The following is a 23,866-nucleotide window of genomic DNA, read 5'->3' as shown; positions in this document are numbered from 1 at the left end:
GCCCTAGGTGTGAGTGTGTACATGTTTGTGTCTGTGTGTCCGCCCTGTGATGGACTGGTGATCTGTCCAGGGTGTATCCTGCCCTGAGCCCGTTGCTCTTTCACAGCCCTTAACTGTCCTTTCACAGCCCTTAACTATCATATTTCCTTTCTTCCATTTTTTAAAATGGAAGAAAGGAAATATGATCATTTATATTTTTCATTGGGTGTGCTTGATAAATATGTAGGTACAGGCATTATGAAAAAAAAATACTTAGGTACAGTATATATTTATAAACTATTCTGTTCGTTTGAACCAATGATTATTTGAACGCTACATTTCCAATGTCTACATATTAACAGGGAAAATTTTCACTTAAATTACTCATTTTTGTAGACATATTGTACTATAAAAAGCCATCTACCAAGAAATAGCAGCAACCCAAAGAATAACTCCATGTTTTGGATCTACAGATAGCACTACAGAGCGTACAGAATGTACAGAGCCTACAGAGCGAGAAGCAGTTCAACTGATGCAGCTCTGGAAATAGTTCATGAAGTAAAAAGTTCAGGGTTCAGTGATTTACAAGGTCTCACTCTTCAGATCAATAATCAATAAAAATAACACCAATGTGCTCAAACCTCATAGTACACAGTGTACAATCTAGAACATAGTTAAATATTATTGAAACAAATAACATAGCATAGCTACAGTGTCTGCAGGTTTTTTAAAGATTAACCTGTTTCTGAAATGAATTTCATACATTGGAGTAACAAAGTCATCAGCTGAGCACAACTGCACATCAGTACAGTGAAAAGAACAGGAGTGTGATGCACCTTGACAAGTTTACCCTCTTTTAAATGTTTTTTGTTGGGTGCATACTGCACTGCTCTAGTAACTGATGAAAACAGTTATAAATATACATTGAGAATATTAATCATACCAAGAACAGAAACATTACAATACATTTAGATTTGCTCCTTTTAGAACGTGTGTCTAGCTCCTGATCAGAAGGTCCCGGGTTCAATCCCAGGTAGGGGCAAGCGATGTATCTTGCTCTAATTCCTTCCAGATGGCTCCCAGGTCCACTCAGCCTGCTTTCCAAGTGAGTACCGGGGGTTAATCCTTCCGGGGTTAATAGGCCGGCCGGAGCGTGATGCTGACCACATCACGTGGTTGAGAAAAAAGGTGCCCCTTGCCCCCCATTCCCCCATGGGCCTTTATGGCCTGAAAAGGGGACCTTACTTACCTACCTTTCCTATTAGAACGTACTGTAAGTGGTGCTGGAATAAGGAGGCTCCGTTTCACATGTGACTCTAAAGAATAAGATACACTGCTGATGTCTCTTTTGCCACCAGAGGATGCTGCTGGTACATTATTTTCAGCCTGTTTCCGATAGCAAGGATGGGAACCTGTGGGTAAACTATGTAGGTCAGAGCACAAATACACGAATGAGGATGAAAAATGCCAACACGGTCATCTTCATCATCTTAATCACCATCACTGGCATCATCCTACCTCCACGAGCAGGAGGGAAGGAGTGAAAGTAGTCCCTTAGTCCCAGTAAGAACATGACAAGCCTGGAATTTTGGTGTCTTCCATGTCACCCCTTTGCATGATGATAGCTGATGGTAGCCAATGTGTTTGGCTGCCCTCTTTTTGTTAACCTGGGGATGTCTGCCTGTTGGTTGCCTATTAAACTATAAATGTATAAAACTAAAGCCTGTGAACATTGTGCTGTGTACTTCATTGTTAAATTCTTTACTGACATATTTAAACACCACAATATTCTAGAACCATGCCATTGTACACAAAATAAAAGTATTGTTGTAAGTCAGCATCAAGGCACTATCCTTGATCAGCAACTTCAAGACAGTCATGGTTGCTAAAGTAGACTACACTGTACTTTAAAAGGACTCTGATAATCTGCACTGTTCTCCTTGTATTTTATATAAAAAAGTAACTGCTGATTGCAGCTACAATTGATTTTCTGGCCATAGGTCAAACCCTTTGTAGAATATAATCTCTATTGCAATATTCCATTCATTGTCTAATCACTTTTTTCCAATTGCAAGTGGCAGGGGAGCTGGAGTCTATCTCAGCAAGCAACAGGTGCAAAACAGGATGCCAGTCCATTGCAGGGCACACACAGACGCAAACAAGCACTTTCAAACTAGGCCAGTGTTCCCAGAAGCAAAGTAACTTATGTGTTTTGGCTGTGTGAGGAAACCAAAACATGCAGCAGAAACCCACCCAAACATGGGAAGAACATAAAAAACTCCACACAGATAGCACCCTGGGAATCGAACCAAGGACCCCAATGCTAACCACAGCACTGCTGTGCCGCCCTATTGTGATATTGTATAACTAAATAACTGTACACGGATAACCGAAAGTATAATTAATATTTATACAAAGCGAACTTCTGAGCCTATACAAGTTCTTGAAGTTCTAGGTTCTCGACTAACTCTGCTTGAGGGCACATTGCAATAAATGCACGCTTTTCCTTTTAGAAACTATAACGCTATTTCTTGTGAACAGAAAATGAATATAAAATATTTGTTATTAAATTTACATAATGTAATCCATAGCAAATAAACATTATCTCTCATAAACAGCGTTCTTACAACGCAGAGATAATTTTCTGCAATTCATGTCTATTGCTAAACCTGTTCCCTACTGAGATTAGCAGGTTCATTTGCAACAGCTATCGAGGTTTAAATGTCGTCCCATTTTAAGTGATAACTCATAGACTTTAAATTGTCAGTTGTAATAGGAAATCCCCTTAAATGGCAAATATCACAGACACCACGGTCATTACCTATCATAGGGTAATTACAAACACAAAAAAAAAAATGTAATAGAAGGACCCACCACAACACAGGAGGTTCGAATCTGTCACGGAGATCTGTGGGTGTCAGTGTCGTCCCTATATGAACTGCAGAAGACAGTGTTTTAAATAAACCTTTTTGTACCGTGTTCTATTCCAGGGATCCTTCCACCCTAGACCTATGAAAGTCTAATGGGAGTTGCACTGTCGACCAATAGGACTGCTGCAGTCACAGCTGTATTTCGCAACGCTTATTCGAGTAGCGACGCATTTTCGTTTTTACGACAAGGCAGAAATGTTATCAGTTTAATAGTCATTTTTTGCCATACGTTTATAGTAATATGAAACTAATCGACTGGAACGGATTATATGTTTATGCTTATGAAGTGTTTTTAACAACAACATTGGAACAACAAAGTTCTAACATGTAACCTCTGTATAATTATACACAAACAATAAACAAATACATTATCGGTCATTCTCAGCAACAAAATTAATACATACAGAAAGCTTTTCAAGGATGTGACCTAAGAGTACTTTTCCAACTTTTCCAAAAATGAAACTCCAATGTTTTCTGTCATTTTGGAGGATTGTATATGGCAACATACATTTTTCTTTCTTGGCATAAATATATCGAGAAAGTAGAAACTTTGAAAGAATATTTTTTATACAGGAACGATTAAAAGATTTTCCCTCGGGAGGGGGATCAGAATACCTCCTGGGTATCCCTGCCTGTCGTAAGAGGCGACTAAAAGGGTTGTGTCAGGAAGGGCATCCAACGTAAAACCATCTTGCCAAAACCATGGTTGCAAAGAACACAAAGCAAGCTGACCCCAGGACAGTCTGGGACTAAGGCTGTGAAAAAGAAGAAGAAGAAGATTAAAAGATTACATTTATTGTGTGTACTGTATAAATGAATCCCTTAAATGCCTCCTCATGTAATGGGTCGGAATGAATGTATTTCAAAAGAAATTCAGTACCTAAAAAAATATTTACCAAAACTGAATTTGCCATGTTTGTCTTCTTAACTAGATACATTTGTTTCGAACGAACGCCCGAAAACTTAGGAAAGCTGAAGTAAAAAAAAATCTTTAATAAACACTCGTTATGTTTAAATATATTAACCTATATAATCTCGGACCTTAAGTAAACAGTCTTCATAATGTAACATGCGTTAATATAGCACTGAAACAGTCTGGAAATATGCTTTATATTGTTTTACTTAGGAATATACAGGTATTTTTAAATCAATTTATGCTAGGTTTCTGTCTTTTATAAATAATAGAGGTTCAAAGTATGAAACTAAACAACGAAGCAGGTCTTGTTGATTTAACTTCAGTTATGCAAGTTTCACCCATGGTTGGGGATATATTGTGCCAACAGTGATTTTTATGCTGTCAAACCAAGGACATGAATGTCAACACTCTTGGGCTTTGTCTTTCAGTCTATATGACCCTTACTCTGTGTTTGTCTGTTCTACTTTGTAAGTACCTGTGATATAATTCACACAAAATGTAGTTGTTTTCCTAAGAATACTCTTAATTTGTGTGATTGTGATTTAATACTGACGTTTTAACCCACTGTAAATATGTAGGTTGCTAATCGTTCATATGTCTCTTTTACATTCTGTTGCATTTGTCTACTTTATATGCATCTCTAGGACATGGAAGTAAATACTCCTCCCTCACAGGTCCAGGTCCTTGGGTTCAGTTCCATCTTTGGGCACTTGACAGTGTGGGGTACTCCCAGTTTTTTGCTTGTTGCACTAGTTTCCTTCCACCTCCTAGAAACATCATTTTGAGTGGTTAGTTTGATTGACAAAAGTGCCCCTTTCCCGAGGATATTTTATACTTGGGGATCTTGTTTCCAGTACAAACATTACAGATTTCGGGGTCATTAACTAGTAGACCCAAATGATTGTAATGGACTCAATGGCTTCCTCTCATTCAGAACCTTTTTGGTATCCAGACCTCAGAGGAAAAAACAAAGTGGTGCCAACACATAAGGCTGCCTCTGCTTTAACTTGGTTAAAGTGGTGTGAGTAGCAATGGCTACTCTTCCTACTATGCGTAATTGTATATTAGTGCTTCACAAAAGGGTTAGGGCTCTGTTTTGAATTTGAAGCAAAATGGGGTCTGTCTGTGCTAAAACACAGTGAAGATTAAATCCCCAGCTGCTGGATGAGGGAAGGTAAAATAAAAGGGGACAACCAGTGGCAGACTCTAACAAAGACTCTAGGGAAGTACCACCATGAAGGGGATGTCTTCACACTTGAAGCAGAAATAAACAAGGCCTGGCACAATAAAACATCTGACAACTACATGTTGTAACTTATCAAATGTATCTTTTCTCACACTCTTCTCTTGGTGATCTCTGCATGTAAAACTTAAGTGGTAAAAAAAAAGACATCAAATATAAACAAAACATTTAATCCCCTTTCTACACCTTGGGATGGGTTGATAAAGATAATCTAATTGAAGAATTTAAGGGTATTTAATAAACAGGCTAAAGCAATAGCCGTATGAGGCCTTAGCGGCATTTCCTCATTTGGCAAGAGGAAATATAGAGATTTAACACCTGGCTGAGAGACTGGTACAGAAAAGAGGGGTTTACAGTTATTGGGAATTGAAGGTCTTTCTGTAACAGGTAAGACCTGAACAGGTTCAACTTGTTTGATAAGCATACTGATGTATTGGGGGAAGTATGTGTAGTATAATTAAGGAGTATTTAAACTAGGGAACTAGGGGGCAGGGATCTTAAAACTGGTCAGTTGTAGTGGGATCAGAAAAGTCCTTGGGAACACCAAGAAAAATTTCTAAATAAATAATCGATTATGATTACTGTAGCTTACTGTATGGTGAGATAATACAAGAGCACTTCCAGTCTTCCAGTGCTACAGCAGTAAAGAACACTTAAAATGGAAGTAAACAGTTTGCAAGATTTAATAACATATACATATTCAGTTTATAAACAGAAGATAATACGCATTTCCTTGCATAAGCATTCCATTGCACTTGTGCAAATGTAAAATAAACTGAACTGAATATTATTGCACTGTGCCAGGCCACTTGTAAAAATTGGCAGTATTTTTAGCGATCTGACACTAGAGGCCGCCACATGTTTTCTAAACTGCTTGTAGATAGCCTCAGTATGCATTAATGACGTTATTATTAGTTAACTGATTAAGAGTGTAGTAATGCATATTCTCACATGGGTGAACTTAAGTCTTGGTTTGGTATACACAGTGTAGACATGGAGATAGGTGAGCTGGGTGTTTTTGTGGTTGTTGTTTAATGTCTTAAATAGGCTTAATAAACGAAACCTCCTGGGCTTTACTGTTTTCAGTCTTTGAGCTTTGTTTGCGCAGACTCTTGGGAATGTCCTGGCAGGGTAGGATCTGACACACATTTTAAATGACTACACGAATACAAGGCAGTACATTTGGGCTGAGGTTTGAGGGGATGTTCTTTATCTTGCTATATTATATCGCATCTATTTTTATAGTTGTTTCAGTATTATTGAAACAAAATGCTGTTCTCTAGTGAAGCAGATATTGAGTTGATTCACACATGGGTCTTCAATTGGCAAGGACGTGGATGGAATGATGCAGGAGCCTTCTGCTGCACTTAAGGGACTGTTCAACAGAAAAGCTCCAGATATTAACGGTCAACCAGCAGATTTCTACTGTGCTTTTTGGAGATGCTGGATTTTTTTTTCCGCTTCTCCACGCTCTTTGTGTAGTTGCTGCTCAGTTGCATGTGGGCAGTGGTCACTCTGCTGCCTAAAAAAGAGGACTTTTTTTTACATTGAGCCTCTCCTCAATCAGTAATTCCAGGCCATCAAAGGCAAACTTCAACATATTTAGGAACTGAAAAAAGAGGTAAAGTTAACCTTATTATTTTCACATATTATTTGGTGAAATAAGGGTTCATTTATATAACTGGAATTCAAGATAGCAGGTGTGTGAATCCCTAGAACAAGACTGGGGACCGCTGCCTTAAAGACACATTTGAATTGTATTTTTATGTTTTATCTCTAGATGGCAGAAGAAACTCAAATAATCTCTCATTTACCCTTTTTATCTCTTACATATTAAACTGAAATAGGAGGCTTGGTATAATTCTGATCTGCATTATTATATACTGTATATTTAAAATTATATATATGCTTTATGATAAGCATATTGTGTAAAGCAACTATAATTTGCCCTTTATTAGCATCTGCAATATACTTATCACTTTTAATAAACCTAAATCTAAATCCTGCACATATATTTCTACTATAAAATAGCAGTTTTATGAATAACACTGTAACTGTAAATGATAGCATATAGACCTCTATTTAATACATAAAATTGAATAACTGGATTGGGGAAGATATGCATGCCCAAAGAAAAAAAAAACTTACTCAAGAACACATTTTCTAATAACTTTTTATTTATTTAATTTATTTAATTGTATATCGTTCCTGATTTCTTGATTGTCTATCAATCCATGTTACACTAATAATCCCTTTAGCAGAAGAGTAGATGAGCTAGCTGTGCCACAAGCTGTCCATCCTGCCAATCTTACAGTGTGACATCTACTTTCTAGAGCCCAGAGTCTTGCACACCTTCAACATGAATAGTGCAGAATAGGACAGGCCAGAATAGGATAAATCAAACTGTAGCCTTTCTAACGCAAAAGGTTTTGAGTGTGGATTAGACGGTGCTGATGGAAGGTGACTCTCTGATATCCTTGGGGATAGAATTCCAGAGCTCTGGGGCATAGCAGGAGAAGGCCTTGTCACCCATCACCCATGAATGTGTTCTCCTCCCTTTTGTGCTCTACTCCACATTTTAAGGTGAATCCACATACTGTATGTGCCACTGCCTCCAAGGGAGGGGCATTTTTCTGCAGCACATTTCAATCTATGATTGTCTTTATTTAAACCTTTGAATCTGTTCCCCCTGTAAAAGACTGCTTTATTATAAGGTACCAAAGGGGTATTAAGTCACCTTAGGACATACACACAATTTTGTTAATTTCATCAAATATTACTAAAAAGTGACTTGTCATTAACACACTTGTTTGGTTACTTGCAAATCCAGAACTTAATGCAAAATGTTTTTTTTTTCTTCTACAGTCTCCCACTAGTGATTAAATAATGGAACTCAGCACCCTGTCTTCAAGAGTGCTATACATTATTCGTTTCTGTCTAAATACTCCAAATTATAATGACCTGCACTTACCAAAGTTTAAACAGTACATAATGTACATAATTGACCCCTGAAGAAGGCTCCACGGCCGAAACGTTTCGTTTTCTTCTCTTTTAAGCATGGAATAAACCTATTACTTGTTCCAGTACATAATGTAGTCGTAACGTCTGAACTACAGTAGCTACTGTTTGCTCTTACTCGTCATTTACTCTGGTACAGTATATGATTTCACGCCGGAGGGTTCCATTCTTAACCTTTGCATAAAATTTCTAGATTAATTTTTGTTGAAGTATAGAGAAAGCTGTAAAACCTCTTAGGAAATTATCATACAACAAATTTTTAAGCATTCCTTTATCGTCTGTTATTTATTTTGAGAAAAACCCATTAACTATAAGTTTAATTATAATCACAAACTCCATAATCACGTGGATGCACATTGAACTTGGACACGCTATGGTTTGCAGAAATTACATTTATCGCGCTTCCTCAAACTTTTGCAACACCCCCGCAAACGCTGCGCTCTGATTAGATGGTTCACTTCAAAGTATTGCGTGACAGGTATAAACTGACTCCGGATTGGTTAAATACAGATCATCTACGCTTTGTCCCTCCTTCTTGGGGGTTAGAGAAGTAATACGTTTCTAGCAATTCACGAACTTCTTTAAGATCGTTTACTGTAAAACCCATGTGCTTGGGAGCATTTGGCTTGATTTAAGAATCAAAGACTTTTTGCGCAGAAGTTCGCAAGTGACTTTGGAGCGAAGTTAGCCAATTTCGACTTCAGAAAAAGTTTGAGAAGTGTTTACGGCGAACAAGCGTAAGGATCTACAATGTCTGCGCAGATAATTAATGGCAAGGATATTGCAGCGTAAGTGTGACTTTTTATTCAAAGTATGTTTTTCGTACTTTTTATTTTGAAGGACATGTATGAGTTTAGGTAACCGATTGCAGCCGTCATTGCACTGACGACTTGAATTTATGCAATCTTAAATGTCATGGATTTTATGTGCTGATATCTGCAAAAGACATATAAAACAGTTTTATGCCTAACTATGTTTGAACCCGAGTATTTAAGTGCACAGTGTGTAAAGGTATTAAGCCACAAAGTATGCAAGAAGTTTTTGTTTATTGAAACGATATAACCGCAAATTATTTTCTTTTTTATTGGAATGTACAGTACGGCCGTTGCAAGAATTCTTGTTTAAAGCTTTTTTCGACACTCATGGACTTGGGGGTGGAATTTTCGCCTGGAGCAATTTTTTTGTTGCTGGCTTTAAACTCGAGGTTCCAAGCTAGCTAAACGCTTGCCTCCTTAAAAACATTTATTCGTAACCATACATTAAAGGATCTTTATTGTATAACATAAACGTTCAGAATGGTTTACAGGGCCTTCTGTACGTCAGCTCATTAGACATATTGAAGTTACCGTAGAAAACTGCAGTTGGGTAAAAAATCCTCTTGTTCATATCCTTACAAATGTTTTTGCAAATACAGTAATTTAAGTACAACAATGATACTTGTTCATGGCTAATGCTCTGCAGAGGCTGCAAAGACTTCCTCAGATCCTTATGCATATGCTGATTTTGAGTTGATTAACATGACACAATTAGCATTTTGTATAAGATTTTCTTTGAACAGTTTATGATCTGACAGTAAAGTCTTTTATTTGGAGATTTTTTTTTCTTAATGGCAGCATCTCCTATCTCCTAGTCTGACCTATCAGAAGCCAAGCAAAACTGGGCTGGTACACAGTACCTCCAAGGAAAATCAGGGTGTTACTTTAAGTCAGGGGTGCACAACTCTAGTCTTGGTTGGCCAGTGGGTTTCTGAGTTTCCTCCTGAGCCTGAGTGAAACTTCTTATTTGCTTAACAGGATAAGTTGAAGCCTTTCCTACTTCAGAATAAGTTGGAGATTTTAAAGAGACATTAAAAAATGTTGGAAAGCAGCCCTTGAGGACCAGAGTTAGGTGTCCTTGCTTTTAGTGGTATTGTTGGACCAGTAGGTGACACTCTTCTCTCTTTATCAGAATTCCAAAAATTCTTATTCTTAGAGACCAGGGGCACTGATGTAAGTGGTACTATTCTTCATATTATATCGAAGCCCCAACTACATGTTTATTAAAGAATGTAAGAGACTGAGTGTTAACCCCATTGTCCTGGCTGAATTCCTCTTTGAGCTTGCATAATCTGACCTGAAGTTCCACCTTGATTTAATTAATTACTTTTTCATTCTTCTATCTGATTTGGTGTGTAGTAGTGACTTTCAGGGTGAAAATTAATGCAAATGATTATTATTCAGTAATGAACCAAAAATGCTGCAAAGCCAATACATTCTCTGTGTTCTACTCTAAATTTCTCTCTTAAATACATCATTGTCAGCAGTCAACAGAAAGCTTATAGAAAGCACAACTAGCATGCTCCTACTGACATTAGTGTAATTGTGTGCTTAGTTCCATATGATCTGGGTATTTAAGAGGTGGCAAAGCTCTGTTAGAAGTGAATGTTATTTTTGTAGTTACAGGCTGCTCAGAATGGTCTCTAAGCTTTGATATTTTAAGATGCCCCATTGTTTTCTTCAGTACACTTCATCTTCCTTTATAATTGTAGTTTTGTGTAAAACACAGGTATTCATCAATTTGGGCGTTGAAACTTATAGAGTCATTGCATATTCATAATTGCACCCAGGTGTGGAATTTCTTGAAGGCCTAGGTACTTTTGTTCTTCTATTGCATCGCCTCTTACTTTATCTCAGTGGCAATTGTCAGCTGTTTAGTGACTGGACATGAGCTGTCTATATCCTCATAGAAGATTTGTAGGAGTTCAAAGATTGACTACAGTACATCTATTCGTACCAATCTCAAGCACCTTGGTTCTAGGGCATCCAGTTTTCCAGAGACTTTGGTCACTGTGTTCCGCGTTCATGGTCAATTCTTGATTCCAAAACCAAGAATAGCATAGATGAACCGTTAGGTCACTGACTCCAAGGATGTTAACTTTATTTGAGATTTTTTTTTGCCAGCAGCCGGCTGTGTTGATCCATTACACACATTAATAACAGGCCCATACCTCTCCATTTTAAATTTCTTTATATATCCGTGTTCTCTTTTTAATCAACTGTGAACTGTCAACTTGAAGTATAGTTTAGTGTGTTGTGACTATTGTTGTGCTTCTGTTTATTGTCTTCTCAATAAAATAATTAATGTCCTTGTGACAAGTTTCCTGCATAATGTTTTGAATGCAATCGCTGGCGATTGTAAGAAAAGAATGAGAACCCAGGGGATTTGCCAGATGTTCATTTATTGATGAAAAACATTTAGAAATAATCATCATTAAGTAAATTTAGTCTTCCATCCATTATCAGTAAGCAGCTTATTCCTGGTAAGGAAATTGGTAATCATGGGCCTACCATGGAAACACAAGCACAAGGCAATGCTAAACACTGGATGAAATGCCAGCTTGTTGCTGGACAATTTCGAAACTCAATTTTACCTTGCCAAAATGTCTTGGGGAAAACTGGAAGACCTGTGTACCCATGTGGGGAAGAACCCCTCTCGACTCCAACCCAGGACGCAACAGTGGTGAAGCATCATGACACCTGCCCTCAGTTCAGTCTTATGACTGGTAATTGATCTCTCAAGGTTGAAGTCTCACAGTACCTTAGAATTCAGTGGTTTAAGACTTCAACAGGCTGCACCTGCACAACATTGCTGTTTTTAGGAGAAAAAAAAACAACATTTTTGAATCCAAGAAAATATGGAAAGTAATAGATATTTACTCACCTCTTATATCACAGGCTTTTTTAACATTGTAAAATCCACCATAAAGACTAAACATTTAAACATAATCCTTTTCATTAAAAGACAGAAATGTCTGAGGGTGTGGTTCTTTAAAATGACATATTCAATAATGTGTACAAATGTCTACTTTTGGTGGTTGTCGTGGAATTTTATCAAAGAAGAGCCAGGAGAGGTGTTCTCATTCCCTCAGTAAGGTCTTTATGGGGAAAAAGTTCACCCGTCTGTGCAGAGAAGTAAAGGCTGATTCAAAAGCAAGCAGGGAGAGCCCTTGTTTTATATCTTTTTTTTTAAGCTGATATAACACTTCAAGGACAGGCAAAGCAGTAATTTTCCCGTTCTTATAGGTTTTTGCTTTAAACAAATAAGAGCAGTTATTTAAATAGTTTCTCATACTCCCTTCTTCAAGCAGCAGAGATAAACATTATTAAATCATCCCGTGTCCTTGACGAGTTGGGTGCTATCGCACTTTGTTCTAAGTATCCAGCTGCTTCTGCAGCACAGCTCTGTCCGTAAACAACATTTTTAGGATAAAACACTTTTTCTCAGTAATGTTCCATTACATGGTTCCTTTTTTTAAAAAAAAGGACAGGGTAATATCAGAAGCAGTACACAAGAATCCTTGATCTGATCTGCACTTGATCAACAAGCTCTTGTAATGGTTCAGTACTGCTAACAAGACACTGAAAAACCTTTTTCAGCACTTTATCTTGCTTTATGCTCAATATATAGCTAGAGGCATAATTTGCATACATTAGAGAAAGAAAAATACATTTTTAATTGTTCTGGATGATGCATGTCTTATATGTGTCTCTGATGTAATGGAATGTAACATCCTGCTCATTTAAAAATGGAGTTGACTATACTAGAACACTAATGATGCTTCTTTGTGTGTCCAGTGTCAACATATTGCTGGTCAGTGTGGATGAGTAGTTTTTTAGCAGAACCAATGAAAAAGAAATGGTGCAAAACAAATGTTATGTATTGGATTCAGAAATGAAAGTTTTAGGTTTGAAAGCATATTGACGTGTGCCCCTCTCTTTTCTGGAATATGTTGTTCACAGGCCTGCAGTTCATGCTGTGTGCTCAAGCTAAGATTGCTATGGAGTAGGTTTCTTAGTACTCAGAAAGTGGAGGTCTAGAAGGTTTAGCCCCCAACATGGCTTCTTTTAAAAAATAAAATAAAATTCTCAATTCAGGCATTGTGGATAGGGATCCATAGTCTATATTTTTCTTTCAGATGGTTAAAACTAGTATTATGGGTGTTTTAATATTATTGTATAGAGATTGTTTTACATACAGTACATCTTGTAGCACATGATTGTCATAGGACTAGGCCCCTGCTGTTAATCGTAGACCTGCCATTGCTCATTTACTAATTTACTTTTTCAACACAGGCTCTGTATTGGGTATAAGGTTCTTTTAATAGGAATAACATGACATGTCTCTTTCAATTTTCAAATTGTGCCTGTTAATCAAGACTAAGTTAATTTGGTTTCTTAATTATTATGATTATTTTAAAGCCAGAGAAGATGAAGTATAAGTTGATGCTGCTGTTTCCTGGAGTGTGAGTTGACCTCTGTGTATTATGCAGCTGATATGTAATGGAATTAAATGATTCCTTCAGGCTACTCTATGGGATTTTCAGACCAGATAACTGATTTTAATATATTCTCTTAGAAGTGTTTTAAATTATTAAAATGATGTTGTTTCTTTCAAATTGATTGAAAGTACCCGAACTTCATAGTATACTGTACATATGTACTTAAAAGTGGAAATCTCCACTGCATCACTAAACAAAGTTATTGGCATTTGCCTGTTCGCTTACTAGACCAAAGCAGTGTTCTGCGGTTGGCTTAGGTCAAATTTAAAATTCTCTTTCCCTCTCTTTTGGCCACAATAGAACCATGCAGAAGCTTTGTTTTGTTTGCAATAGTTACAACCGAAGCACAGTTCCATAAAATGCTTTGGAAGCTATCATTAAGGATTGATTTCTTCAAGATATGATACTTTTCCATAAAAATAATCTTTGAATGCTGTGGTAGGAGAGTTGATGATGACAACTTAAACAGAATTTTACATGTAATTTTTGTCTTATAGAAAAAAAAATCAAATAACTCTTTTGGAACTTTGTTTTTCATTCTCCCTCACCCATAAATTGCTCATAAGTCGCATAAATCAACACATTTTGGCAACAATATGGAAGTGATGTTGTATTCTTCATTTCTAAGCATTTTGCTGTGTGTATCATGACATTTTGTATAACTAGCAATTAAGGGATTGACCACTGTGCTCTGAACTCCAGTTCCAGGCTTGAGTTTCTTGGTAAATATGTGGAATTAATACTGTACTGTATCATATACTGTATTTACCTGTACCATCATCTTAGCAACAATGAGAAAACAAGTGCCTTGAACACCATGATAGTCCCTGCAGTATGATAGATCATGAAAGTTATCCTCACTTTTTATTACTCTGTACGACAGCATTAGTGTAGTGGGACTGGTAACTGACAGCAGTTGTGCCTTGAGTAAGGGACTTGAATACATTTTGGTGGACTGGAGTAACTGGGGTAAACGTCCCAGTCTTTTGAGTCAAGGGGAGTCCGCTTAACACTACAGTAACGCGGATGAGCTCTTGCCCTTTGAGCTGCTGTGCTTTGGTACGAACTTCATCTATGCTTTATTATACAACATGCAAAGCATTGTTTTGATTGCTGAAAGAGAAATGTTGTCTAGATAGTCTTCATTAAGCCACATTTGCTTAATCTTTCTTCCTTTTTTAAAGTATTATTCTACTGCAGCTTTTAATGTCCACTGTGTCAAGGTACTGCTTATTCTGGTCATGAATTATTCTTAAAAATCTGAAAATGTTGTACATGCCTCTTTCACTGAAATAGATAGCAATGTGTTTTTAACATGAGGAAGTATGCTTTACAAGAACCATACTTGTAAACCCTAAATTTTTAATATCTACACAAATCACAGCATTAGGTGTTTCATTTTCCCGTATATTGTAATTGTCATTTTAAAATGAATGTTGCAGTAGTCATTTTTTAAGTTGTAGATGGAAGACAAAACCCCCATCGTTATCACATAAAGCCTTTCCAAGTAAAGTATTTTAGCTGTCTACATTATATCTTTTTAGTATGTATAGTGCTGTAAATGGTGTAAAAACAGGCTTTGATATCTTGAATAGGAATGAAATGTAAGAAGTTTTGCCTCATTTCCTACAGATACACTAAAGCAGCTTTTATAAGGAGTCTGGAATTAAACCACTTGTAAATCTTCACTCCCATCTACAGAGATTGCTGATTGGCTTGTCATCGCTCTGCCCCCTGACAGCCTATGTTCTGGTTACAGTTTAACCACACAAACACTGTATTTTGAAAGTTGCAGAATCTGGCTTCATGCTAATCTCTTAACCTTGACAGTGTTTCACTGACCTGATTCACAGTTGCCGTGAAGTCTGCAGCACCACACATTAATCCATTACTATGATAAGATATTGCTGAAAAATGGAGCTGCCAGTGTGTTCTGTAGCCAGGAACTTTAGAGTACTGCAGAGAATAGCTAGGTAACAGACTGGACTTTTCCACTGGCTGGCCCCCAGAGTGCTTCCTCATTTGGTCCTGTTAGGTGCCAGCACATTTCTTTCGGAACTGTGGCCAGACATAGTTGGCCAGCTGTGCTGTGTTCCGCCATTTCATTAATACGATTGTTTGGTACTTTTCAAAGCAAGCCCCTCTCTGCCCCCCTTTTTGTGGGGCTCCCTTCCAGCTGTGTGCAATGTTTTCCTGTGCACTTCCAACGCTGACCCATCTGCCAAGATGCTGGGGAGTGAGGAGGGTGATGGCCATGGTGGTTTCAGGATCAAAGACGGCCTTGTAAGATCTCTACACACTTGCAGAATCAGACTCAAATTTCAATTGTCTTGTTAATGCTCATGCTAATCAGTGCCACCTTACTAAGCTCCTAATTCTTGTGATTCCAGGCAAGTGAGGGAGAGGCTAAAGAAGGAGGTAGAGGAGATGAAGGAGCAGTGTCCTGGATTTAGACCAGGGCTTGTCGTACTGCAGGTATGTATTATATTTGAGATTTAAAAATTATTTTCTGCTGCCTTTCTTGCAAAAGCAGATCTAAATTTCATATTTTGACTTTCTTTTGTTTCTCTTTTCATACAGGGAACATGTAATAAAACTGTAGAATTTGTGTTTTCGATGTTTTGCCATCTAAGAAATATCTGGTGTGTCTTGCACCACACTGGCGTAGACTTGTATGAGCAAGACTGTTAGTATGCTGTCATTTATTGTAATTTAAGTGATATGAGAGATTGCTTTTGTATAGCATTTTCTCGTTCATGTTTCTGTAATGATGTTTTTAAAATTATTTTTAAATATACAGTAAGTCCAATGTCCTCCCAAAGATATGCTGAAAAGGCAAGTTTAAAAGTGATGAATTACTACCATTTATCACCATGGAACTATTGTATGTAATGCATTAAGTGAAGTATTTTGGGGAAAAATATTGAGGTATCGAGGTCATAATGTCCCTAGTTCTTTGTATATCTAACACAATTTTGTTATATTGAGTGAGTTATTATGTCTGCTCAGTTCACGAAATAAAATGTCACATTATATGTTGTATTGCAGGAGAGTGAACTGAAAAGTTGTTGAAGTGAAAAGGTGAATTGCGCTTCTTTTTTAGGTTGGAGACCGAGATGATTCAAACCTCTACATTAGCATGAAGCTAAAAGCAGCAGCTGAGGTAATTATGTAAATTAGTTGCTAAATACCATGGTGCTGTTATTCTGAACGTTTGCAGTTGATAATTTTACTGATATATTTTACATCTTACTGGCACTTCCAATTATTTATTGAATAAAACATATTTTGCACTCATTTGTTTAGTGATTTTTGTTTTAAAGGAATTGTTTTTTTGGTTTCTGTCATTGAATATCCACATTATATGCAATCTTATGCCATATATTTGTCACTTGAGTGTTTAGAAGTCCTTTCCTTACAGATATTAAATATCAATTACCCAAACTAGACTTGGGCTCATTTTGTACCTGCTTTTTAAGATGTGTGGACCAAAGTTGGAGTCATCCTTTTTTAAAGCTGAGGTGACTACTGCTTCCTAAAAAATATTAAAGGTGGAATTTAGCCCTTTTTCATCCTTTGGAAGTAAGTTACAACACCATTAAAATGTACAAAAATGTCTTAATCCTGTTTGTGTTTTCAAGATTGGGATTAATGCCAACCATGTGAGACTGCCAAGGACTGCCACAGAAGATGAGGTAAGTAATGAAATGGGATTTTGCCAAGAATCATCAAGAGTCTGGTGTTTTGTGCTCTCTCATAATTTGGATTCTTACTGTAAATTCTTATATAAAAGTAAAAGTTGCTTATGTGTTTTTTTTGTGTTCCAAGATGCTTTTTTTTTTAGCGCTAAGTATCCGTTATTTGAATCATAAAAGACACCTTGCATATTCCGGAACTAATAACTGTTTAAATATCTTGTCTTTTTCAACCACACAAAAGCACCCTTAGCATTCTTTTGTGCACCCCTTAACAGAAAGCCTCTTATTGATAAAATTCCAATGCAGAGATCAATGTGAGTCTTTGTACTCTTGGAAAGTTCAAGTAGCTTAGGTGACAGATCCAACATCCTCATCAGAATAAGAGCCGGGGTTTTTTCCCTGATCTTGGCATTCTTCCTCTTCAAGTTGTAGTATGGTAGAAGAAACATAGGGTACGACATCCAAGTGATCCACATTAATACCTTTTCTATTATAGGTTTTAAGAAACATTGTACAGGTGAACGAAAACCCCAATGTCCATGGCCTTATTGTGCAACTCCCATTGGATTCTGTCAACCCTATTGATACAGAAAAGGTGACCAACACTGTTGCCCCCGAGAAGGATGTGGATGGGTAATTGTTTCTTCATATAATGCTGTCTTGTGTTTGCTTGTGGTATCTTCAGCATTGGAATACTTTTAAAATTAACTGAAAAATAACTGTTTGCTGTTCATCTTATCACACTTTCAGCTTAATCCAAAGTACGTCATGGAACTGAATGAACTGGCATACTGTTCATTCAGTTAAAAAAAATACTGTTAAAAAAAACTTTATGTTAAGTAAATACAATTTTTTGCAGTATGCTGTATCCTGGCTTTCTCCATGCTTCAACCTTTTTTTTTTCTTTTTATTAATCATAGATGTTAATGTTTTGATTCTCATTCAGTGGCATGTGGCCAGATAGCTAATGTTTCTTTCTTTGCAATACAGGCAGTCTGGTTTTAATACCTACTACTTAATAAATATCTAATTTAGTTGATTATGCTTAAATATTCGCTTCATTTTTTTAGTGGACAGTGTTATTTATAGATGGCTTGTTTCATGATGTGCCGTTGAAAATATGTTCTGCTTGACGACAACCAGCCTGTTGTACTTTTTTTTTCTTGTATTTAATATAAGCAAGTCCAAGTAAAACGTTTTTTTTCCCCCAAAGTAAAGTGTTATTGATATTTCTGCACAATGGTCTGTGCATCCAATGAAAGGTGACATTTAAAATTAGTTTTGTTTGCCTTTCTTTTTTCTTGTTCCTACATTGTGGTGTTCTGCCATAAAAAATGTTTTTCATAAAAATAATTTTCATGCCCAGTTCTCATTTGAACAGATGCACAAAACATGACTGTACTAAAGTCTGTGTTCTTAACAATGTATGATGTAACCATTTGCAGATCATTAGAATCTACAATCAAAATAATGTTTTCATGTGATTACATCTTAAAATGACAATCTAATAAATTAATTTTTGTAGTGTTCTTTAATCTATCAGTTTGTGGCAAATCAGTAATTAGGCTTTTTTATTGGGACTGATAATTGTACAAGTGTATTGAAGTGGCTGGTACTTGTAGTTGCAGTGTGATAAAGGTTACAGGGTCAATCAGCGTGAGACTTCAGATTAGAGAAAATACAATTTTCCAGCCTTTGAAAAATCTAATTGTATGGGATGTAGAATGAGACCAATGCTAAACAGGTAATCACTGATTTGTGACAGCTAAGATTAAATTATGTTTTGAAAATGCACTTGAGCTCGGCAAGCCATGAGTTCTTTTTATGCCTCTTATATACAGTAAATGTAGCTTTTGATAGAAAACAGTTTCCTTACTCCTGCTTTTTTTTACCTCCTGTTTTGTTTTTAGGCTTACAAGTATAAATGCAGGAAAGCTTTCACGTGGTGATTTGGGAAACTGTTTTATCCCTTGTACTCCAAAGGGATGCATGGAGCTCATCAGACAGACAGGTATGTATTCAGTAAGTAAAAGCCAAAGCTGGTGTGAGTTTGGGTCGTGTCACTAGCTGACTGTTACAGGGAGTCTTTTATCAGCAGAGAGTGGGGATAGGCTGGGCATTAGATGGTCAAGGTCCTCTTGGTTTTCAGAAAAACATACAGGAGCTTGCAAGCTTTCAGTGAAGTTGGTGAGAGTAGCGCCACACCTCCAGGTGGCTTTAATCTGTTGAGACACTGTGTAGCTCCAGCACTGACAGGTGGACCTGGGAGGTTCATGCCTGCAGGTCCTTGTTTTAACCATTAAGTACAAATAGTGTAGCTGTAAAGCCAGGTACTATTGGCACTTGCTTGGCTATATAATGTATATAATTATACATATTATATAATAGTTATTTTGAATGACAAAAAAGCTTCCTAGTCTTTTGGTACTGGGATTACATGCCACTATGCTAATGGTTGAAGGGTATCTGTGAAAATATGTATGTTAATACAGTATTTATATCCATATTTTTATTAAATGTTTGGCTTTTGCAGAATGTTCTGGTTGGAGTTTTGGAAGTACATGCATATTTATGAAGCCTGCCTTAATAAGTCCCTTCGTGTCACTGTTTTAGAGCTACACAAACACTGCTTAGCTTCCATTCTGCTTTTCAGTAGTTAATTGGTTTTATGAGACTATTAAAAAACAATTAAAAACAAACATAGAACTGTATCAATTGAAATCTGCTTGAATTTCTCTGGCATTTAAATTTTGTTCTTATTGTGCTACATCTTTGACCACTAGTTTATATATATACTGTATATTAGATTTCTCTCCGATTTCTATGCCTATTTTAGGTACCAAGTTGGAAGTGTCTTGAAAAACATTGCCTTTTAGCAAATATAATGGGATGCTTGAGAATAATACTGTTCTTAAGTCAAAGTAAGGTAGTTGAATTTGTTCTCCACATTAAAAGACTGCTTTTGTGCTCTCAAGGTATGACGGTTGCGGGCAAGAATGCAGTGGTTATTGGCCGCAGTAAGATTGTGGGAGCTCCCATGCACGACCTGCTGCTGTGGAACCATGCTACAGTCACAACGTGCCACTCCAAGACCACCGACCTGTCTGCAGAGGTGAGGTCGCAGTGTCCATGTCTGGGTTCTGAAGAACCCAAGAAATAGTGCAATGCCTTTTCATTTTATAAAAAGAATCTTCTCTTTTTAGAAACTTTTCTAAAGGATTCTTTTCTGTAGAAAAGAGCTATCTCTTACAATGGTTTCATCACAGTACTGTTTAATATGTAATGCCAAAAAGGTTATATATATATAATATGCTGTATCTTGGAAACAAATGCCTTATTTATGGATTATGATGTTAACTGGAGCATTTTAGCATACTGTCTGTGTTTTTGCTCACTTATAAGGGCACTATAAGAACATTGTTAACAAAACTGCCAATGTATGTAATATATAAATATTTAAGTATTGGTTTGCACAGCTTGCCATCTATATATGCATTAGGCCTAAAGAACTGCAAAATTTGAATAATTTGTGAAGTAATGGATTGTACTGGTGTTATTAATTAATTAAATTTCATTGATTTAAGCAGTAGGATATTTAAGCCTTTGTCCATATTTCATGGCTGTTTTCATTGCCTATTAGCTATTGAAAAAAGTTTCATACAGTATATTGATTTTAAAAACTTGGTTAATTAAGATTGAGTGCAATTAATCCCCTTACAATTTTCTGTTCTTTTCAGGTTGGTAAAGCTGATATTTTGGTTGTTGGTGCTGGCAAAGCAGAAATGGTGAAGGGAGACTGGGTGAAGAAAGGGGCTGTTGTCATTGATTGCGGCATCAATCATATTCAAGGTGGGCGATTTCTAAAACCTAAAAGGTCAGCAGTGCTCAGTCACCTCATTAGCCCTCTTCATGATTTGCTTTCATTTGGTTATTAGAGCATTTAGTCCATATTTCTCATTGATAATGTGATATGTCCGCCCCCACTGCCGAGCAGTGGGGCAATCTAGCTGTGACACGGCAGCTGGTTACTTCACCATCAGCCCATCTTTCTGCGCCAGTTGCCGTGGAAACCAGGCACCTGGAGACTTGGAGCACGTGGAGAGGGTTTTTGACCACGCTCCTTCCAGGTGTTTTCGACATAAATATGGACCTGACAGAGCTTGGGGTTTGTTCAGAATACTGACCTCTGCTTCCTTGGTATCTTCACATTTAGGTCACCTCTCTGCTTTATCTGTAGTGCGTTTCTCAGCTCTGACCCTTGCTTGCGTCTTCTACTTCTCTCCTGGATTCCCCACAGCGTGATGCATCCATGTGTCAGCCTGGCTTTGGATTTGTATTGAAACTTTGACTTCAACTTCTGGATTCACCCTTCTGTTTCCTTGTCCTGAGTCCTGAGCTCGCTCCCTATGCAGTTGCCCTCTGTGCATGCTGCCCACTCAGCCCAGTCTCCAATACCACTGCTCTCTGTACTGTCCCTTGCATGCTGCCTATGGCTTTCACCGACTCAGCTGCTTCTCACTCAGCACTTGGGTTCTCTCTTTGCCCCAAGATCGCTCTACTAGTCCCATTTCAGTAGCATAGCATCATATGATGTCTGTTCTTTTTGGAACTTAAAACAGCTATTTGTATGTTACAGATGAATATATATTTTTTGCACAACATCCATTTTGATATTTCACTTTTTTGAACCTATGAGTCTCTAAACAGATTTTTTTTTTACCTTTCAAGAGTACAAGCGAAACGCAACATGTTCAAAAAGTGGCAGCTCACACACAAGAGAAAAACCAGAAAAGGGGGGGACAGTTAAACAGGTTCTTAAGATTATGAACAAGCATCTATCCATGTTATCTGGTACAGTGTTATTTGTACTGGCAAAATGTAGAAAACCTGTGTGGACTTTGTTTCCCCCAAAAAATTATGAATAGAGTGTGATGGCAGAATATTTTTAACTGTAATGGGTTTTGCTGGCTGAAGTCTTCATTTGATAGCTGTCTTTGAGAAGGAGCAATTTGCTAAGCAATTGCTGAATCTTCGTGATCTCAGCTTACTTGCAACAGTCCTTGTACTTGCACAAAAGAGATGAAAATGATCCAGATATTTATTAAACTGTGCACGTCTCAGGCCGTACACCTCTTTATACTCCCAGTGATCCCACTGGAATGTGGAGAAGGAATTCAGCTTCCGCGCTTTCAATTAAGACCCTTGTTTCTACAAGTAAATCTTTTTCCCAGGGTACCATTGTAAATGGTACAAAGCTAAAAGATTTAATTTAATTTGCTAAAGATTTTGAATAGCATGGATGATTTGGATTTAATTGAATGTGATGAAGAGCACCCCCTAATGATGATGAAAATGTAGATGTTTTATGAAGTCCCATTGAACTTTTACGTAATTACAGTATTTGGCTGATAACGCCACTACATCACAGAATCTATTTCTAACAGCTACTAATCATCATGCATCAGAAGGGAGCCATTTATAGCAACACAGCCTGAGAGCTGTTGCCATTATACTTCGCTGCTGGTAGTAATACAGAGAAAGCTTCTCAGGGAGCTCTGTTTATTATGTAGACTTTCAGGCCAGAATGTCTGGGAGCCTTTTGTTCTTGTGAAAATTATTATTTTCCTTTTGTTCTGCTCTGACAAAAGGACAAAAATCTAAAGTTTTTCTGTAGCTGCTAATATTACCTCTGTCCCAATTCATCTCTGCATTGTCATGGTGAGGGCCATTCTTAGGTTATGCCTATGTCTTTATGACTCACTATCAGTTATGTAAAGCATTTCTTAGAAATGGTGATGATTGAAGTTCTTTAACGCGTGTATATTTATCAATCCTTTCATAATTGTGACTTAGAACACTTCAGTTTTTTCATGCAACAAGTGCCTGTTGCTGATTGCAATGTTATTGCTTTTGTTAAAGGAAACCATTCGACCTTTAAACGCTTTATTTTGGAAGGTGAGGTAAAAGTGTAGTCACTGGATGCATTTGAATGTTAATGTGTAAAAACGGTAGTGTTCTAATCTTTGTTCTTTCTCTCTTTGGCTTTTAGATAGTACAAAACCAAGTGGAAAGAGGGTAGTAGGAGATGTAGACTACAATTCAGCCAAAGAAAAAGCTTCTTTCATAACACCAGTGCCTGGTGGGGTTGGACCAATGACGGTGGCCATGCTAATGGAGGTACACAGGTCGACACAGTGCTTGTACCATTCTCTTCAATATTACCCCTATTAGGAGACATTAGATGGCAAAATTGCTCTGTAAGTGTAGTGCTAGAAATACAATGAACTGTCATGGTTACTAAATATCATTATAGCTTTAAATTGTCCTTTTTTTTGTAACACATTTCTAAAGTAAATCCTGTTACAAAATCAGGGGGTGGATTAAGAATTTAAGTTCTCAATTAGTATGTTCCTCAGTGCCCCATTAGTTAAAAAAAAAATCTGAGATGTGATTTTGTCATTTGGAAAAAAATGGAAATTCAGAGTGTACAGTATGATTGCTAGTAGTTCTACTCCATCATTTTTAAATGGGGGGAATTTAAGCAGCGCTTTTTAAAAAATAAATTGCTCTGTGTAGTCTTGGAAAAAGGTCTGTTATGCTCCCTGCAATTTTGTGATCTCGTGTTTAATCACGGTGTGTAATTATTTCTTATTCATTACCAGAATACAGTCGAGAGTGCCAAGCGCTTCCTAAAGACCTTCAGACCAGGAAAATGGAGCATTCAGTACAACAAGCTGAACCTGCAGAATCCTGTACCAAGGTATA

At 37.2% G+C, this 23,866-nt stretch overlaps 2 protein-coding genes across 8 annotated transcripts in view; one reads left to right on the top strand and one right to left on the bottom strand.

The window, feature by feature from the left end:
- Positions 1–2,919, bottom strand: part of aspg (asparaginase homolog (S. cerevisiae)) — a 49,522-nt gene extending 46,603 nt beyond the window's left edge. For 3 of the 5 annotated variants that reach the window (XR_016091589.1, XM_088925357.1, XM_088925361.1), the window contains exon 1: positions 2,854–2,919. The gene's annotated coding sequence lies outside the window, so the exon portion shown is untranslated. Of the gene's footprint in view, positions 1–1,228; positions 1,392–2,853 lie in introns of those variants that run through there. The other 2 variants (XM_088925358.1, XM_088925359.1) reach the window with 2 other exon arrangements.
- Positions 2,920–8,602: 5,683 nt separating this feature from the next.
- Positions 8,603–23,866, top strand: part of LOC148828348 (C-1-tetrahydrofolate synthase, cytoplasmic-like) — a 34,090-nt gene continuing 18,826 nt past the window's right edge. For all 3 annotated transcript variants that reach the window (XR_016091567.1, XM_088925227.1, XM_088925228.1), the window contains exons 1-10: positions 8,603–8,874; positions 15,794–15,878; positions 16,507–16,566; positions 17,045–17,098; positions 17,598–17,734; positions 19,012–19,112; positions 20,077–20,213; positions 20,839–20,950; positions 23,151–23,278; positions 23,764–23,861. Coding sequence is in view for 2 of the 3 variants with exons in the window: in XM_088925227.1 (XP_088781353.1) it covers positions 8,837–8,874; positions 15,794–15,878; positions 16,507–16,566; positions 17,045–17,098; positions 17,598–17,734; positions 19,012–19,112; positions 20,077–20,213; positions 20,839–20,950; positions 23,151–23,278; positions 23,764–23,861 (950 nt within the window). In the remaining variant the exon portion in view is untranslated. The remainder of the gene's footprint in view (positions 8,875–15,793; positions 15,879–16,506; positions 16,567–17,044; positions 17,099–17,597; positions 17,735–19,011; positions 19,113–20,076; positions 20,214–20,838; positions 20,951–23,150; positions 23,279–23,763; positions 23,862–23,866) is intronic.

Source organism: Atractosteus spatula, chromosome 9, assembly GCF_055471065.1.
Source record: "Atractosteus spatula isolate fAtrSpa1 chromosome 9, fAtrSpa1.hap1, whole genome shotgun sequence".
In the NCBI taxonomy this organism is placed as follows: Eukaryota; Metazoa; Chordata; class Actinopteri; order Semionotiformes; family Lepisosteidae; genus Atractosteus; species Atractosteus spatula.
The sequence above is the reverse complement of the archived record's forward strand: the minus strand, read 5'-3'. Positions and strand labels throughout refer to the sequence as shown.